The 16,191-nt window shown below is 63.6% G+C and overlaps 2 protein-coding genes across 3 annotated transcripts in view; one reads left to right on the forward strand and one right to left on the reverse strand.

Moving 5' to 3' along the window:
- Positions 1 to 8,526, forward strand: part of ALPL (alkaline phosphatase, biomineralization associated) — a 9,255-nt gene extending 729 nt beyond the window's left edge. Inside the window, exons 1-12 of one of the 2 annotated variants that reach the window (XM_042838608.1) lie at positions 837 to 909; positions 1,713 to 1,813; positions 1,894 to 2,013; positions 2,139 to 2,254; positions 3,118 to 3,292; positions 3,367 to 3,542; positions 5,209 to 5,352; positions 5,435 to 5,504; positions 6,421 to 6,555; positions 6,772 to 6,963; positions 7,037 to 7,156; positions 7,239 to 8,526. In XM_042838608.1, the coding sequence (XP_042694542.1) occupies positions 1,756 to 1,813; positions 1,894 to 2,013; positions 2,139 to 2,254; positions 3,118 to 3,292; positions 3,367 to 3,542; positions 5,209 to 5,352; positions 5,435 to 5,504; positions 6,421 to 6,555; positions 6,772 to 6,963; positions 7,037 to 7,156; positions 7,239 to 7,501 (1,569 nt within the window). In that variant the 5' untranslated portion in view covers positions 837 to 909; positions 1,713 to 1,755 and the 3' untranslated portion in view covers positions 7,502 to 8,526. Of the gene's footprint in view, positions 1 to 836; positions 910 to 1,712; positions 1,814 to 1,893; positions 2,014 to 2,138; positions 2,255 to 3,117; positions 3,293 to 3,366; positions 3,543 to 5,208; positions 5,353 to 5,434; positions 5,505 to 6,420; positions 6,556 to 6,771; positions 6,964 to 7,036; positions 7,157 to 7,238 lie in introns of those variants that run through there. The other variant, XM_042838610.1, reaches the window with a different exon arrangement.
- Positions 8,527 to 8,967: 441 nt separating this feature from the next.
- On the reverse strand, positions 8,968 to 14,370 carry LOC122171198 (RAP1 GTPase activating protein). The gene is given in 20 exon segments (XM_042838602.1): positions 8,968 to 9,484; positions 9,569 to 9,624; positions 9,691 to 9,778; positions 9,862 to 9,973; positions 10,758 to 10,832; positions 10,897 to 11,003; positions 11,095 to 11,163; positions 11,564 to 11,698; positions 11,769 to 11,855; positions 11,927 to 12,154; positions 12,405 to 12,534; positions 12,622 to 12,722; positions 12,794 to 12,877; positions 13,001 to 13,054; positions 13,135 to 13,213; positions 13,288 to 13,382; positions 13,841 to 13,909; positions 13,911 to 14,039; positions 14,108 to 14,146; positions 14,241 to 14,370. Coding segments are annotated over 20 exon segments (1,845 nt in total). The 5' UTR covers positions 14,340 to 14,370; the 3' UTR covers positions 8,968 to 9,475.
- Between the last annotated feature and the right edge of the window lie 1,821 nt (positions 14,371 to 16,191).

Raw genomic sequence — 16,191 nt, forward strand, 5'->3', positions numbered from 1 at the left:
GCCCCGCACCGCCCCCACCGCCCCGCACCGCCCTGCAGTGGGGGGGTGGGGGAGGCTGGGAGGATGAGGACGGGGTTCGAGTTCGGAAGTGCGGCACTGTGAGTGTGCAACGCTGAACGTGCAGTGCTGTGAGCACGTGGCCGTGCAGCTGTGCAGGGAAGGGGGGCACGCGTCGGTGCACAAACGTCCCGCCGTTGCACGAGGGGGAAGCGAGCTGCCAGGGTGCAAGCCCGCCGCGGTGCACGCACGCAAGCACGAGCAAGGATGCCAGGGTGCGATTTCGCGTGCACACACGTGTGCGACCTCCGGGGCTGCACTCCCCGTGGGGTTGGGGCTTCCTGCAGCCGTCGGAGCGCATTTTTGGGCTGAGGCCGCCCCCTCCTGGGGAGCACCGAGCGCCCCACGGCTCTACGCGGCGCCCCCGTCCTAACCACGCCGACCCCATCGCCCCAAGCCCACCACCCGACCACATCGCTCCAACACCACCGCTGGACCCCCGACCCCGTCTCTCCGACCCCACCGCCCCGACCGCACCATCACCACCCCACGTGGTCCACGAGGGTTCACCCGGGGACTGCCGTAAAGGGGCTGTAAGGGAGCGGGGCCGAGCACAACCGCAAAGCAGACCCCAGGGACTCCACACCCCCAACCCAGCCGGTCCCGCCGAGCCTCCCCAGTGCTCCCAGTCCTCCCAGTAAGACCCGGCAGAGGGCACCAGTAAGCCCAGTTTGCTGCCTCCCACCCCCCCGTGCCGGCAGCGGGTGGAGGAAGGGGAGGAGGAGGAGGAGGCGAGGGCCGGAGCCGGGCCGGGGGGATTTAAGGCCGCTGCCCCCCCCCCCCGCCTCCTCCGCTCCGCGCCCGGAGGGACCCGCGACTGCGCCCAACTTTGTGCGGGGCCGCCCTGTGTGGGTAAGGGACCCCGCACAGGGACTCCTAAGGGTGGGGGGGGCATGGGGACACGGCTGTGCCAGGGGATATCGATGTGCGGTGGGAACAAGGGGATATGGCGGGGACACGGGGGGACGCCGGACCGGTGATGGGGACACGGGTGCAGATGTGGGATGGGATCACGGGCAGGCAGCAGGGAGGTGGATGTGCAGTGGGGACACGGGTGTGCAATGGGGACAGAGATATGCGGTGGGGATAGAGGTGTGCAGTAGGGATGCAGAGGAGACATGGCCGTGGGATAGGGACATGGGCGTGAGATGGGGACACAGACACAATGAGGACACAGACACAATAGAGGGACACAGGCATGCCACGGGGCCATGTCTAGGGACACAAACAATCAAAAGGGGACGCGGACACGGTGGGAACAAAGTCATGGTGGGGATACAGGCATGCCTCAGGGACATGGGGACGCACACATGCAATGGGGGACCCAGATGTGCGGCAGGGACCAGGACATGCGGCACCTGAAGGTGCTACAAACACACGCATGCAATGGGACACAGACACAGTATGATGGGGATGGGGACACAATGTGGGGCACAGCTGTGCAATGGGGACCCCAGCAGGCAATGGGGTGCGGGCAGTGGGGCCGTGCCGCTGTTCCCCAGCGCAGTTGGAGGCAGCACAGCGCTGCCCCACAGCCCACATGGGTCACGGTGTGACCGCACGGGGAGGGGACGTCCCCTTCTGTCCTCGCTTGGCCGAGCTCAGGGGCAAAGGTCTGGCTAGGGAAACTGAGGCACAGCGGGTGCTGCCCGCAGCTTTCTCCTGTCCATTCCCCAAGAGGAGCACTGAAGGGGCACAATGAAGGCTTTCCTCCTCGCCCTCCTGGCCCAACTCTGCTCAGCATCGCTGGTTCCTGGTAGGTGGCTCGTTAGGGCTGCACACCAGATGGTTGCCCTTCGGGACCGCTCAGCTCACCGAGCACCCTGCACCCTACAGAGAGGGAGAAGGACCCCGAGTACTGGAGGCAGCAGGCACAGGAGACGCTGCGGGATGCACTGAGGCTGCAGCACCTCAACCAGAACGTGGCCAAGAACCTCATCCTCTTTCTGGGCGACGGTGAGGGGAGACCCTGCCCAGGGCGTATCAAGTGGCTTTGCCCCGCACCGGGTGCCGCAGTGCGTGGGGTGCTGCACCCCATGCCGTCCTGTCCTGGCACAGCACTGATGGGTGCCCACCTGCAGGTATGGGTGTCTCCACCGTGACGGCTGCACGCATCCTCAAGGGCCAGCTGCAGCACCGCAAGGGCGAGGAGAGCCTGCTGGAGATGGACAAGTTCCCATATGTCGCCCTGGCCAAGGTGAGCCTGGGGCGGGCGCTGCAAGGTCGCTGGCGGGAGGCATCGAGCGGAGCTGAAATTAGGTCATGGGCGGCGAGCAGCGCTGGCTGTTGTCCTGTACCCAGTGCTGTGCCAGGGCTCACCCACGGGAAGGGGGGGGAGGGGGGAGCGGGACCCCTCCTCTCCTCCTGGGGCTGTTTGGCTGGAGAAAAGGCTCCTTTTGTTGGCCCCCGCCCCTTATTGCCCCCCCGCCCCGCCCCTTATTGCAGCCGGTCCCTGCAGGGGATGCTTGTGGGGGTGCAGAGGGCGGGCTTTGCTCTGTTTGCCTAAAAATGGCTTGAAAAAGGACTAAAAGCAGCAAAACGTGGTGAGGGCACTCATCAAGAGTACACAAAAGATGGATGTTGGGCTGGGGCCATCAAAGGGTGAAGAGTTGGAACCCCAAGAAGACGTAGGGCTGGGATCCCCCATTTGTGCTGGGTTGGGACCACTGATGGATTTAGGGCTGGGGCTCCAGGAGATGATGGCTGGGGCCACCAATGGAATCTAGTAGTTACTGCACTGGGACCACAGATGGGTGCAGAGTTGGGACCTTGAGAAGATGAAGGGCTGAGATCCTTTGTCTGTGTTGGGACCACCAATAGCTGCGCAGCTGGAGCTGCAGGAGATGTTGGGTGACGCCTTCAGGGGACGTTGGGCTGGGAGCTCTCATGGGGGAAGAGCTGGGACCTGATGTGTACAGGGCTGGGACCTCCAAAGGGTGCAGAGTTGCGTCCTCAGAAGGTGCTGAGTGCCGAGCAGTGCGGGAGGGGAGCCCCAGTTTGGGGACGGTGACAATGATGAGGATGGTCAGGATGACAGTAAAGATCTTTTTGTTCCCCCAGACCTACAACACCAACGCGCAGGTGCCTGACAGTGCGGGCACAGCCACCGCCTACCTCTGTGGCGTCAAAGCCAACGAGGGGACGGTGGGCGTCAGCGCCGGTGTCACTCGTGACCGCTGCAACACCACCAAGGGCCAGGAGGTGACCTCCATCCTCCGTTGGGCTAAGGATGAAGGTGAGGAGCCAGGTTTTGGGGGACGCTGGGTTTTTGGGACGTTCCCACCATTGTCCTGTGAATTTGTGGTGCAGGCAAAGCTGTGGGCATTGTCACCACCACGCGGGTGACCCACGCGACACCCAGCGCTGCCTACGCGCACTCAGCCAACCGTGACTGGTACTCAGATGGAGAGATGCCCCTGGATGCACTGGAGGGAGGCTGCAAAGACATCGCCCGGCAGCTGGTGGAGAACATCCCTGACATAGAGGTGGGGATGGCAGTGGGGACGGCGGGACCAGGAGGGGCTGGGATCACCTGTGGATGGGCTGATACTGGGCTGGTAGCACCAAAGGGTGCAGAGTCAGGATGAAAATGGGCTAAATAAAATCTAAAAGCAAAACATGGTGATGGGGTGCAGCACACACACATCAAGGGTGCACAGAAGGGAGTGGATGTTGGGTTGGGACCACCAAAGGGAGCAGAGTTGGGACCCCAAGAAGATGTAGGGCTGAGATGCTCAATAGGTATTGGGACCGGGGTCATTGATGGGTGTAGGACTGGGGCTCCAGAAAATGATGGCCAGGATTAGTCATGGGTGAAGAGTCAGAACCTCCAGCAGATGTTGGGTTGGGACTGCTCTCAGGGGAAGAGCTGGGACCTGGCATCTGTAGGACTGAGACCAGAGAGAGTTCAGAGTTGGGACCCCAAGAAGATGGGGGGGCTGAGATCAATAGGTGCTGGGGCTGGGATCGCTTTTGAGTTTAGGACTGGGGCTGCAGAAAATGATGGCTGGGACTATTCATGGGGGAAGACCTGGGAGCTGGCGTGTGTAGGGCTGAGACCACCAAAGAGTTCAGAGCTGGGACACAAAGATGGTGTAGGACTTGTTGGTGTAGGACTGGTAGGACTGGGATCCTCAATAGATGTTGGGGTTGGAGTCACTGTTGGGTGCAGAGTTGGGATCCCAAGAAGATGTAGGACTGAGATTCTCAGTAGGTGTTGGGATGGGGTCACTGATGGGTTTAGGGCTGGGGCTTCAGGAGACGATGGCTGGGACCACTGGTGGGTGAAGAGCTGGGATAGAGTAGTACTGCACTGGGAGCAGCCACGGGTGCGGGGCTGGGGCTCCAGGAGAAGTGCTGAGACCACTCATGGGTGCAGGGCAGCAGTGCAGCAGCAGCTGCCCGGCTCACAGTGAGGCACAAACCCCTTTCTCACGCTTTCATGCCCAAAAAGCCGCATTGTCCCCTCAGTTCTGCCCCTCGTTGTGGATTTGCAGAAATTCAGCCCTGTAAATAAATATGCTTCTGTACTTCAAAATAGCCCCAAAGCAAAACATCCCAGCCTGTTATTTAGCTGGTTAATAGCCTCTTCTTCTCTGTGTTTTTTTTCTTTTTTTCCTTTAATATAATTTTAACTCTGTCCCAGGCTGGAAATAATTATATAGCGGGGAAGAGATTTTTTGTTTTTCCCTTTCTCCCTCTTCTTCCCTTAATAATTTTGGTGGTGTTGTTTTGCTGCTTTATAATTCACCTTCTGAATGGGGAGGGGGGGGGAGTGGGAAATGAAAAAAGAAATAAATCTCAGCCCGGTTATAAATACCGTCGGGCAAACATCGGGTGCTCCAAAGCAAACAGAGGCTGCGGGATGGGGTCTGCTCCAGAGGGGTCACATGGGGACCCTACAGGAGCATCCCTGCCCAGCGTCTCTGCTGGAAATGGCTATTTCTGTCCTTGGGGTAATTAACAGGGAGCGATTAAGAGGGAGAGAGTTATTTCTAGCCAGAAATTCCTCGGGGTGGTTGCGGCAGGGCTTTCCTGGGCACCGCATCCCTTGGAGCATCTTTGGGGGTTGCCTCTCTCCGCTCATCTTAGAGGAGAAAACAATAGCCATAATAATAAAACGCATTTCTACGCCCGGGATTTTCCCTGCAGGTGATCCTGGGGGGTGGGCGCAAGTACATGTTCCCCAAGAACACCAGCGACGTGGAGCACCCGCAGGAGGAGCGGCACCGCGGCACCCGCCTGGACGGCAAGGACCTGGTGCAGGCGTGGCACGACGCTAAGCCTGCGGGGAAGGTGTGGGACGGGGCACCGGCGGCCCCGTGTTGGGGGTGGGGGGCTGTCCCCATGGGGAGGTGACCCCGCGTGGCCCCGACAGGTCGCCAAGTACGTGTGGCACCGGAGGGAGCTGCTGGCGCTGAACCTCAGCCGTGTTGACTTCCTCCTGGGTGAGTGGCCCCCGGCGCCCTGTGGACGCGTTGACACCCCCAGGGCACGGCGACCCCTCAGATTGGGATTTCTGAGGGACGCGATTTCCACCCTTATAGGGATGCAATCTTCACCCCAATGGGGGCACAATCTTTTTTGCTCCAACTCACCCTACATCTATCCCTCACCTTAACCATAACCATAACCCCCCCTAACCCTAACCTCTTCTCCTTCTCCTTACCCTAACCATAACCCTAACCCTAAACCTCAAACTCAAAAAATCCAAACTCAAACCCTACTCCTAAGCCAAACTCAACCCCAACCCCAATCTCTACCCCTTACCCTAACCATAACCCAACCTCTACCCCAACATCTACCCCTATCCCTAATCCCATCCCTAACCATAACCCTACCTGTGCCTACTCCTCACCCATAACCGTAACACCCACCCCTATCCCAACCCCCACCCTTAGCCATAACCATAACCCTAGCCCTAACATTAATCCAAACTCAAACCCTACCCCTAAGTCTAACCCAAACCCTACTCCTCACCCTAACTCCTAATCCTAACTCAAATCCTACCCCCTAACACTAACTGTACCCCTAGCAGTAACCTTACCCCCAACCCAAAACCTACCCAACACCAACCCCAATCCCTACCTCTGGCCCTAACCCTAACCCAAACTCAAATTCTACCCTTACCTCTATCCCTAACCCAAACCCAACCTCAACCCTCACCCCTGCCCCTACCCCTCACCCCACCCACTGCCATTCCCCGGATCTGACCTGGTGGGAGGAAGGAAGGGCCGGGAGCATCCCCATCCCTATCTAATCAGCCCAGGAATGGGAAACGGTGCGGGCCGAAGTGCCTGAGCCAGCACAAAAGCGGTGCTGGGCGCCGTGGGGCTGCCCCGCCTCCAGCATCGCTGTCCCCAGGTCTCTTTGAGCCGGGGGATATGGTGTACGAGCTGGACAGGAACAACGAGACCGACCCGTCGCTCAGCGAGATGGTGGCCGTGGCCATAAGGATGCTGCAGAAAAACCCGCGGGGCTTCTTCCTGCTGGTGGAAGGTGGGGGGCTGGGGGGGACATGAGGGGTGCGGAGAGGGATGAAGAAGCGATGGGGTGTAAAAGGAAGGTGGGAAGGAGGAAGGAGATGAGAGGTGCACCGCAAAAGCGGGGTGCAGAGCGGGGGGTAAAGAGAGCGATAGGGGGAAAGGAGGCGTCGGGGCTGCAGGGCTGCGGCGGGGCAGCGCCCTGAGACTCAGCGCTGTGGGGCGGCTGCAGGCGGCCGCATCGACCACGGGCACCACGAAGGGAAGGCCAAGCAGGCGCTGCACGAGGCGGTGGAGCTGGACCGCGCCGTGGGGCTGGCGGGGCGCCTCACCTCCCAGCACGACACGCTCAGCGTCGTCACCGCCGACCACTCGCACGTCTTCACCTTCGGCGGTTACACCCCGCGAGGGACCCCCATTTTCGGGGGGCCCCCCCCCCTCCCCCCCTCCCCCCCCATCGCAGGGTGCGGATGTCACCGACACGCGCGTGCCGCCAGGGCTGGCCCCGATGCAGAGCGACGTGGACCGCAAACCCTTCACCTCCATCCTGTACGGCAACGGCCCCGGCTATAAGATCGTGGGGGGCGAACGCGAGAACGTCTCCGCCGTGGATTTCGGTGCGTGCGACGGGGCTGAGACCCACGGCGGCCGCGTGCCAACGGCCGGGTTCCGATGCTTTTTATCCCCCTCCCCTTCCAGCTCACGCCAACTACCAGGCGCAGGCGGCCGTCCCGCTGCGGCAGGAGACGCACGGCGGTGAGGACGTGGCGGTGTTCGCCCGCGGCCCCATGGCGCATCTCCTGCACGGCGTGCACGAACAGAACTACATCCCCCACGCCATGGCCTACGCCGCCTGCATCGGCACCAACCGCGCGCACTGCAGCTCCGCCGCCCGCCCCGCCGCCGCCGCCTCGCTCCTGCCCGTCCTCCTCCTCCTCCTCCTCCTCCTCCTCCTCTGCTAAAGCGAAACGGCTTTGGGGAGGGGGAAGTGAGGGGGGGGAGGGTGATGGAGAGGAGTGGTTTTCTTTTTAGGGGGGGGAAGAGCGAAAAGAAAGACCGGGGCGCAGCAAAGCAAAGCAGCGCCGGCGGTTTCGGTGCCGCCGCGGCGCGCTGGGCTGTGCCCCTGTAAATACACCCTTCCTCCCCTGTCATTAGAGTCCTGGGCCCGCTGTGGGATTTGGGCTCGGGGCTGCGGCCAAAACCCTCCTGAAATGTAGACGGGGGGGGGCGGACGAGGGGGGAGGTTTGGTTGAGACCCAACGCCTATGTCCAACTCATTGCATGTGTGGGCATCCGCAGGGCTTTTGCTCCTTGAGCTCCGGAACGGTTTTGGGGCTCAGCACTGCACGGAGAGGGGAGCGGGGGAGGGGTCGGCCGTTCACCACCTCCTTAGGGGCTGGGAACGGGCAACCGCGGGCCGGGGGGGGCACAAAGGGAGAGGAGATGGGGTGATATGGGGCTGGGGTGCAGCCAGAGAGGGGCTCCAAGCATGCAAAGGGTGCCGTGAGCATGCAGATGGTGGTGGGCACGTGGGGCTGCATGCATGCATGCAGTGGGAGCAGCGGTGCCCTGGGGGTGCAAAGGGTGAGCAGCAGTGCTGTGGGGGTGCAAATGGGGACGCACGCATGTGGTGGGTCCTGGAGGGGGGTGTGCAGCCCCATGGGTGTGCGTGTGGGGCTCGGCACGGCGCTGCCCTGGGTGAGCCACTGCTGTGCACGTGCAAATGGAGCCTCCCATGTGCAAACAGCCATGTGTGTGCCAGCTCAGCCCTGCAAACCTGGGTGAGCAAGTGGTGCCTCGCACGGACGTGCAAATGTCACCAGGCGTGTGCAACATCACCCAGCGCTGCGCTGCAGCTGCTCACAGTGCCACGCAGATGCACCCTGAAAGCACCGTGAGCGCCCCATGCCAGCTCCATTATTTATTCCCCCCTCCCCAGATCCCCCCTCATCCCCTATAAATAAACCTTCGCTTCGTTTTTACTACACCCCAAACTTCGCAGTGCTGTCACACGGCGGTTGGCACAGCAGTGGGGCTGCGGTGTCCCCACCCCAAACCATCCACCCCCCCACCTCCCCCCTCCTGAGCGCTGGGCTTTCCCAGAACGGGCGGTGCTGTGCTAAATTTGGGGTCTGTGTGTGGTTTGGGGTCGGAGGGAACCGCCGAGCGGTGCGACCGCTGCAGGGCAAATAGGAGCTTGGGGTCGGGGGGGGTTGGGGGGGGGGGGACAGACCAAAAATCCCAAAATAACCCTGCAGAGGGAATGGGGGATTTGTAACAAAAAGGCTCAGAGAGGGGAAAGGGAAGGGAAAAAAAAAAACAAACGTGGGCATCCAGCCCCAAAATCTCCGCCCTCCTGCAGCCCTGAGCCCCACTGCAGCCCCCAGAGAGTGGGGAACCCCAACCCCCATCCCCCCAGCATCGGCTGTAGCGATAAATAGACTTTTATTTGTACACTGATATGGGTAACACAACCACGACCCGGGAGGGGGGCTGAAAAAAAACCCCACAGCCCCAAACTCTCCCCCTCCAATCTGGAGCTGTTAACCCTAAAGAAAATAGTGGGGAGGAAGGGGAAGTGGGGGTGGGGGGCAGCAATGTGGCCCCTGCTGAGTTCTGAGCCCCTACACTGTGCGATTTTCTCTTTTTTTTTTTTTGTTTTTTGGGGGGGGCCCCCCGGGGCCGGCCCCCCCCCGCCTTGGGGGGGGGGGGGCATTGCACTGTGTGTCTCCCTGTACCCATTCCCCCTCCCCCCAGAAGGGGGCATTGGGGTGAAGGAGATTGTCTGGAATAGGGGGGGGGACCCTATAGGTGGGTCCCAATCCCGCAGTGGGGACGATGGCTTCGGCTCCTGGATGTGAGCGGTGGGGGGCACTGTGGGAGGGGCACAGCGGGGACCCTCCTTCAGCGGTGCCCCCCCGGGGTTTGGGGGTCAGCTACGAGCCCTGTGTGGGGAACAATAAGGTCTGTAGGGTTGTGCCCGGATTGGGGGGCACGGGGGGGTCGTGGGGATGGACTCTCAGCCTCACCGGGGTTGAGGGAGGCTGCTCCAGCTGGATTTTGATCTCGGGGTGGCAAGCGCTGCCTGTTTAGGGGGGAGCATGAGCACCCATGGGTGAGCCCAGCACCCCAATGCTGCAGGGACAGGTACCTGGGGGGGTGCCGGGAGGATCCTCTGGCCAGGGGGGATCAGCAGAGGGGTCACGCTGCCGGGGGGTCCGCGAGGATGAGCGGCTGTCCTGCGAGCACAGGGTGGGGTGACGGGGTACTGCATCCCCAGCACCCACCTCCCCCCCCCAACCTCAGCCCCCTGTGCCCATACCCTGCCCTGCTCGCCCACAGGTTGCTCGTCCGGCTCCTCGGCCACACTGCCGAAGCTGCTGGCACTGGAGGACGAGCGGGAGAAGTCCTGCAGAGGCTCCGGCCTCTCCGCCCTGCGAGGGACAGAGCTGGCCCCGTGCCACCCCAGACCCCTGTACGTGTCCCCCCCATGTCACCCCATCCCCACACTGCCTCATCCCTGTGCCATTTGGCTGCCAACGGGACCCTGTGCTAGCACCACTCCACCCCGGTGTCACTCTGTTCCCATGCTGCCCCATCCCACCCCTACCGACTTGTCCCCGTGCCACCCAGCCCTGTGCCACCTGAGTGCTGCGCTGCCTCCACCCCACCGCACTCACCAGCAGTCATGTCCCTGTGCTGCTGTATCCCACAACACCCAATTCCTGTATCACCAGGTGCCAGCCTGTCCCAGTGCCACCCTGTCCCCATGCTGCCTTGTACCCGTGCCGACCCATCCCTGTGTTACTGCACCACCCTGTCCTCGTGCTGCCCAGCTCCTGTGCCACTGGGTGACAGCGTGACACTGCACGCGTACTGCTGCCCCATCCCACTGCCACCATCCACGTGGCACCCGGTCTCATTGCATCCTGGTGCCCCTCCATACCTGTGTCCCTATGTTCCTCTATCCCCCCATCTGTGTGTCCCCATATCCCATTGATCCCATGTCCCCACGTCCTGGTGTCGTTGTGCCCCTCTATCCCCATGTCCTCTTGTCCCCGTGTCCCGATGTCCTCATCTCCCTGTGTTCCCGTGTCTCCCGTCCCCACGTTTCCACGTCCCCACGTCCGTGTGTCTTCATGTCCACATGTCCTCGTATTCCCATGTCTGTGTGTCCCCATGTCCCCATGTCCGTGTTTCCGTGTCCCGATGCCGGACCTGTCGGGGTTCCGCCGGCTCTCGGGTGAGCTGTGCGCGGAGGAGTTGCCGTCGTTGCCCGGGGCGGGGCCGTCCCTGCGGGGCGTTGGGCGGTGATGGGGGGCCGACCCGATCCGCGTTCCCCCGCCCCCGTCCCCACCTGCCCGGCGCCTCCTGGATGCTCTCGATGCCGATGGCGCTGGAACGGCGCGAACCGAGCGGGCCGGGCCGCCGCCGGGACGGGCTCTTCCCTGGGACCAGCAGCGCCTGCGGGAGGGCGGGAGGCGCTCAGCGGGGGGGCGGCCGGCTGGGGGTTGCCTGCACCTCACCTCACCCCGCCCCACACCCCGCCACGCACCTCTTCCACCGAGCCCAGACCGATGGCGCTGCCGCGGCGGCCCCGGCGGCTCCCGGGCACCAACAGCGACTGCGGCGGCACGAGTCAGGGGCAGGGGCGGGGCCAGGGGGCGGGGCTTGGGAGAGGGACCAATGGAGGAACGGGGCTTCGGGCGGAGGGGCGGGGCCAGGCGGGCGGTGGGAGAGGCCGTGCCAAGATCGGGGCGGGGCTAGGGGGGCGGGGCACGCCGGAACGGAGAGCCTATGGGAGGGCAGGGCGAGCAGGAGGGCGGGGCTTAAAGAAGGGAGCGGCGGTGAGGTGGTACGGTCATGGGCGGGGCCGACAGCGGGGAGGGGCGGGGCCTTGACAAGGGGCGGGGCCAGGAGGGAGGTGGGCGGGGCATGCAGAGAGTCCCCCAGAGGGGCGGGGCTCTTGCGCATAACTCCGCCTCCTCCACCAGGCCCCGCCCCCCAGCAGCTCCCGGCCCCACCTTGAAGGACTCGAAGAAGCCCGGGGCCGAGCCGTTGTCAGGGCGCTCCTCGTCGGGGCCTATCCCCAGCATGGCCTGGCTGCGGCCCTGCAGCTCCTCGTGCAGCGTCTCCAGCAGCGCTGCCCGCGTCCTCTCCTGCATGGCACCCAGCGTTCTGCGCGAGGCCACACACGGCACCCGCCACTGCCACCCTTGCAGCGCGCACCTCCAGCTTGGCAAACTTCTCGGCCTTGTAGCAGGCGTACTCGGCGTTGATGAGCTTGGTGAGCAGAAACTCCTGGAACTCGGGGCCCTGTGGGGTGGCAGCGGTGCTGGGTGGGCGCCAATGGGGCTCCTCTGTGGGCGGCACCCGGGGGCGCTCACCTTCCTGAATACGGCAGGGTCGGGCAGCGGCGGCCCAAAGAAGGGGACGTCATCGCGGGCGGTGACCGACACTTTGTAGAGGGGCCCCTGGGGGCCGCCGGGTTCCAGCTGCACCACCACGAAGGCGTGCAGGAAGTTGGAGGCGATCATGTCGGGCACAAAGGGGGTGTTCTCGTCCTGGAAGATGACGGCCACGATGTCGTTGCCGATGTGGCGTTTTCGCTGCAGCTGTGGGGACGCAGGGACACGGGGATGAGGTCGGTTCCTGCCGTCCCCCTGGCCCTGGAGTTGCTCAATGAGGTCATGAACACTCTGTAAATACTTAGGAGGCACCAGCAGCTCCTATGTCCCCTCCAGCACCCAGCACTACCTCAGGAACCCCTGTGCCCCACTGAACATCCCCAAACACCCCAAAATGGACCCCAGCCCTCACAACCCCTGTACCTCATCAATGACCCCATACTCCAGTTGCCCCCACCTGCTGCGCATCGCCCTCAGTGTAGGGCAGCTTGGTGGAGACATGGAACATGATTTCCTTGTCCCGGAAGTGGCAATACACTGACTCGCTGCCCGTCTGCCCGTGTGTCACGTCCAGCCCTCCCCGAAAGCTGCATGGCATTAAGGGGAGAGGATTTTTTGGGGGGAGGAAAGGGAGGAACCCTTTGGGGTGCTCCTATCCTGTACCCTGCACGCACCCCTTGAAGTCACGGAGCTGCACCCGCTGCCCCAGGATGTCGAGGAATTCGGTGAACGCTGGGCTCTCTTCCGTGGTGCCAAAGAGCTCTTCTTCTGAGGTCTGTGGGGACAGCAGTGGGTGCCCCCCGGACCCTCCCCCCAGATTCCCACCCTGGCCCCACACCCCAGTACCTGCCCCAGCTTTTGGTAGATGACACCAAATTTGAAGTGGTTGCTGAGCACGTGCTCATCGAAGGCGAGGATGAGGCGGGAGGCCTGGGGGGACGTGGGGTGGTGGGTTAGGGATGGGGTGGGGATGGGTTTAGGATTGGGGTTGGGGTAGGAGTAGAGTTAGGGTTAGGGTTAGGGATGGGAGTTGGGGTTATGCACTGTGCTCACCTTGGGGTAGAGCACGGGATAGAAGCGGTCCACGTTGATGTCCTCGCACACCAGCTGCAGGGGGAGGCAGGGTGCTGAAGAGTGGGTGCTGAGGAGCACCCATAGGTGCTGCTGGTGGGCAGAAGGGCACCAACCTTGGCCATCTGCACCACGTTGGGGAACTCGGCCAGGCAGGAGATGGGCACCACATCGTGCAGGGTGCGGGATCGGGTGCTGCGAGGTGAAAGGAGTCAGGGTGCCATGTCCACACAAACTCAGCACCCATGGGTGCCACTTGCCCTGCTCACCGCAGCAGTAGGTGGAGGTGCTCCTGCTCATCATATTTGAGGGAGAAGACAAGGTGGCCCAGTGCAGGGTCCAGGGAGTAGTAGTTGAAGTGTTCCTGCCAGCAGCCAGGGGGGCACCCATGGGTGCTCACACACGAGGCACCCACAGACCCACCAGTGGCCACTCACACCCATGGGCACACACGCAACGGGGCCACCCGTCTCACCATCCCATGATCTCCAGTATAGACCTATGAGCACGTGCCTGTGGGGTACCCATTCCTGAGGACATCCATCCTTGCAGGCCACTCATCCCACAGACACACGTAGGGTCACCACGCCCATGGGCACCCATCCTCACCAGTCCCCTTGCCCATGACCACCCACCCCTGCTGAGCACCCACACTTCTGGGGTCTCCATCACCATTCGCACCCATCTGCATGAAGAACCCCATCCATGAGCACCCATGCCATCGATCCCCCACGTCCATCAGCATCCATCCCCACATGCACCCACACTTACAGGACCCCTGTGCCCATGCACACCGACAGGGATGTGCTCCCCGGTGCCCACCTTGCCCAGGAAGTGCTTGCGGTAGATCTTGGCCGTGTGGTTGCCCTCCAGCCGCACACGGGTGCCGGGTGCTGGGTTCAGGGGGGGGCTCGGGGGCCCCGCTCAGTTGGTGGTTGGTGCCCTCGATCCAGTAGCCCCCGAATTGTGGTAGCAGGATGAGGGGGAACGGCCCTTCCCGGCCCAGCACCTGCACCCACAGCTGAGCTGGGTGCTCCCTGACGCCCACCCACCCAACCTCACCAAACCTGGGAAGCACGGCCACGCTACCTCGTGCACACTGGGGTATGGGATGTAGTCCTCTTCTGTCTGCAAGGCAGTGGGGGGGTGAAGCCCTTCTGGAACTCTTCAGTGCTGTATGATTTCCCCCCCCCCCCCCCCAAACAACCTTGTTGGCACATACCTTGAGGGGGGGGGGCGCGGTGCGGTGCTGCTGGGCCATGCTGCTGCCTATGGGACACGGCCATGGGGTACGGGGGGCACCGGGGGCTGTGTGATCCATCCCGGTGCCGGGAGGTCACCCAGGGGAGGGAACAACTCACCAGGGGGTGGCAGTGATTGCGGGACGCAGCTAGCTGGCCGAGGAGGGGCCGGGGGGGTCCATCGTGGCGCTGTCTGAGGGGAAACGGGGTGCGGGGAGCTGTCCCCTGGGGGCGTCCGGCTGCGGGGAAAAACCATCACTGCCCCCTCCCCAAGAGTGCGACCGTCCAACCCCCCCCCCGACCCCCACGGGGCGCCCTCTGCGGGCGGGCGGGAGCGGTGCGGGGCAGCACCACGGACAGCGGCGGGGACCCCACGCGCAGCGCAGCCCGACCCGACGGCCCGCGCAAAAAGCGCGACCCCCCCCCCCCAGCCCCGTGCAAAGCCCGCGGGGGGCACCTCCCCCTTAGCATCCGTGGGGCCCTTCTGTACGTGGGGGGGGGAGGGGGAGACACCCAAATGTACAGCCAGGGCGGGGATTGGGGGTAACAAGGAGGGCAGATTGCAGAGATACGGTTGAGGGGGGATGGAATATGGGGCCGGGATGCGGGGGGGGGAAGGGACGGGGAGCAGGCTTGGGGGTGAAAGGGGGGAGGCAATTTGTAGGGTACATACTGGGGAGGTTTGGGGACACTCAGGGGCTGACGCCCCCCACCCCCACCCCCAGACCCCCCATCTCCTCCCGGTACCGGCAGCGGCTGAAGGTCACGGGCCCTGCCCGGCCCCCCACGCTGCTGCGCGGCCCCGGGGACACCGGCGGTAGTGGCAGCCCCGGGAGGGGGGCTGCGCGGCGCTTACCGGGGGCGGCGGGAGCGGAGCTGAACGGCTCGGGGCCGGGTCGGTACCGGTACCGGAGAGCAGCGGCGCGGGGCCCCACCGCTCGCAGCCGCCGCGCCGCGTCACGTGCAGCGGGGCGGGGCGGCCCGCACGGGGGCGGCCGGCACCGGGAATGGCACCGGAACCGGCACTGGCACCGGGCACCGCCATCCCGACCCCAGGAGAGGAGCAAACGCCTCCGTAACCGGCAGCGGACCCGCGGGGGGAACGGGGATGGGCAGCGGGAAGCGGGACCCGGCGGCCCCGTGCCCTCCGCCCGGGCACTCGGCGTCCCCTCCATCCGTCCGTGCTCAGAGCCACCGCGCTCCCACCCCTGAGCAGCCAGGCTGCCCCCGTCTTCCCACCCTCGGTATCCACAGCGCTCCCCCATCTGCTCCCCCGTCCCCAGGGACAGTGAGTCCATTTGCCTGTCTGTCCCTCTGTCCGCCCGCCCTTCCATCCTCCCACCCCTGGTGTCCAGAATCCCTGTCTGTCTGCCCATCCATCCTTTCTCCCATCCCAAATGCTCAGAGTCCATCTGTCCATTCATCCATCCTCCAATTTGTCCACCCTCCCATCTCTGGTGCCCAGAGCGAGTCCATCTGTCTGTCCATCCTTTCACTCTCCCCTCCATTCATCTGTCCTGTCATCCCTGGTGTCCGGAGTGAGTCCATATATCCATCTGTCCCTTCCTCGTGCCCAGAGTGAGTCTGTCTGCCCCTCTTCTCATCTGCCATTCTCCTAGCCCTGGTGCATGACTGAGTCCACCTGTCCGTCCCTCCACTCGTTAAACATCCCAACTCTGGTGGCCAATGATTTTATCTGTCCATTTAATCTCCCACCACTGGAGCCCAGAGTCCAGCCATCCATCCAGCCCCCATGCCATGGGTTGCCCCCAGGACCCCTCAGCATCCCCCAGAGCCACGACCTGGGCTGCAGGAGGGAGGTGGTGACTTGGGGAAGGGCTGGCACAGACTGCTGCACGCCAGGTGCCAGGGGCTGACACCAAGCTGCTGCACCCAGGGAGCAGTCATAGGGCCCAGTGCCAGCACAGGAGC

Source organism: Centrocercus urophasianus, unplaced genomic scaffold, assembly GCF_019232065.1.
Source record: "Centrocercus urophasianus isolate 14NV4802_14NV808 unplaced genomic scaffold, USGS_Curo_1.0 seq_86, whole genome shotgun sequence".
In the NCBI taxonomy this organism is placed as follows: Eukaryota; Metazoa; Chordata; class Aves; order Galliformes; family Phasianidae; genus Centrocercus; species Centrocercus urophasianus.